Source organism: Myotis brandtii, unplaced genomic scaffold, assembly GCF_000412655.1.
Source record: "Myotis brandtii unplaced genomic scaffold, ASM41265v1 scaffold7581, whole genome shotgun sequence".
Lineage (NCBI taxonomy): Eukaryota > Metazoa > Chordata > Mammalia > Chiroptera > Vespertilionidae > Myotis > Myotis brandtii.
This window is the reverse complement of record NW_005371029.1, coordinates 1-1,896: the sequence shown is the minus strand read 5'-3', so window position 1 is coordinate 1,896 and position 1,896 is coordinate 1. Positions and strand designations below refer to the sequence as shown.

The 1,896-nt window shown below is 42.6% G+C and overlaps 1 protein-coding gene across 1 annotated transcript in view; it reads right to left on the bottom strand.

Annotated features, from left to right (window-relative positions):
* LOC102255969 (cell surface glycoprotein CD200 receptor 1) overlaps positions 1-1,470 on the bottom strand; it is a gene marked incomplete at both ends in the record, with an annotated part of 25,667 nt that extends 24,197 nt beyond the window's left edge. Inside the window, one exon of the mRNA XM_005883054.2 lies at positions 1,429-1,470. Coding sequence (XP_005883116.2) covers positions 1,429-1,470 — 42 coding nt within the window. The remainder of the gene's footprint in view (positions 1-1,428) is intronic.
* Between the last annotated feature and the right edge of the window lie 426 nt (positions 1,471-1,896).

Genomic DNA, 1,896 nt, shown 5'->3' with positions numbered 1-1,896 from the left:
AAGCCTCATGTTCGCTTCCAGCTGCCTGGCTGCCGGCCGCCATCTTGGCTGACAGTTAATTTGCATAAGGATATGCTGATTAGCCAATGGGAAGGGTAGCGGTCGTACCCCAATTACCATGTTTCTCTTTTATTAGTGTGGATGTCTCTCACCTTTGCTTTCATAATACTCCCGTGGCCCCCCGGGCAGACTGACAGGCCTGGACACTACAGCAGCGGTGGAATGGCAAGGCTGGATCTGCCCCCTCAGGCAGCGGAGCCAGCCTCGCCGCTTGGCCCCCGCTGCCCCTGGCCAGGTCGACAGGCCCTGACACTCCAGCGGTGGGGTTGAGGGGACTAGGCACCGCCATCTTGTGGCTATGGGCACCACCATCTTTGTGATGGAGTGATGGTTAATTTGCACATTACTCTTTTATTAGATAGGATAACTCATTAATTTCAGCCCTTTGTATTTGCATGTCTATCGAAATAAACCTACACTTCTTTGAAAAGTGAAGCTATTGTTTTTTTGCAGCCCACATAAACTTAAACCTTGTTGATATGGCCCGTGTTAGCCTTTTAGTTTGACATGCTTGGTCTAGATATTACAAAGCCTCCTAATTCTATCTCTCTCAAAACTATCCTGTCTTCAATTCATACCTTACATTGTAACCAGGTACATCATTCTATAGCACAGATGTGATTCACTCAACTCTAAGATCCTTCAGAGATCTCTCCCTGCTTGAAGAAAACATTTAAATGCCTTTGCTTTGCTTTGAAAGCCCTCTTTTCCAAAATTACTTATCTTTCAAATCCAATCACTCCCTACAGTGTTACTCCACTTCAGAAAAAAAACACCAAGCACAATTGCATTTCTGTGTCTTTCTTCACATGTTCCTGTGGTCTGGCATGCCCTACACAATGCTCTTTGTCTATTGTACTAGTAATACTCCTTACTCTAGTGTTCCTCTTCAGAATGTATAAATCTTTTGACTTTTTTATTTTAATACTCTTCTTCCTTTAAGACCCAGTTCCCCTGTGAAGCCTTCTCTGAGCCTAGGTGCTCACAGCTCCCTCCTCTAGACTCCTGGAACACTTGATATGACAGCTCTGGCCATGTCTCTAAGCCCCCATAAAATTGAGCTCCCTGAGGGCTTTCTCATTGTCTTACTCATCTTTGCGTTCCCTGAAGAGCCTAGAACAGTGCCTGATAGAGCAAGATCCATAATTTTCAAATGGAATTCAACTGCTTTGGGGATGAAGGGACAGGGTCATTCAGGATCCCTCACCCCACAGCATTCAGATCAGCATATTCTTCAGCTAGGCACAATGCTGGCCCTCAGACCAGACCATCAACTATGTTATAAGAAAGTTCAATACTCCATCCCTTCAGAACAGGTCTCTAGGGGAAAAAATACAAACACACACACACAAGAAAAACATATATTACCTTCTACAGGAAGTTGTGAAGAGTTCAGGTTTCTAGATGAAGCTAGAAAAATATTCAGAGAAAGGTAAATGAAATCAATTTTAGGTACTTAAATGAAGGAAGCCATTGTTTCTCCACTAAAATTTATGTGCAACATGATAGAATATAAGTTAACCATAACTAAATTACATTTAAAGCCTTGCAAAACAGCCTTGGCTGGGTGGCTCAGTTGGTTGGAGTGTCATCCCATACACCAAAAGGTTGTGGGTTTTATTCCTGTTTAGGACACATACCTAGATTTTGGGTTAGTTTCCTCATCCAGGCACATACAGGAAGCAACTGATTGATGTTTCTCTCTCCCTCTTCCTCCTCTCTCTCTAAAATCAACGGGAACATATCCTCAGGTGGGGATTTTAAAAATAAATACATAGCATTGCAAAACAAATGAGTTGTTCCATCATTAAATGAAAAAAATATGTTAACATCTTA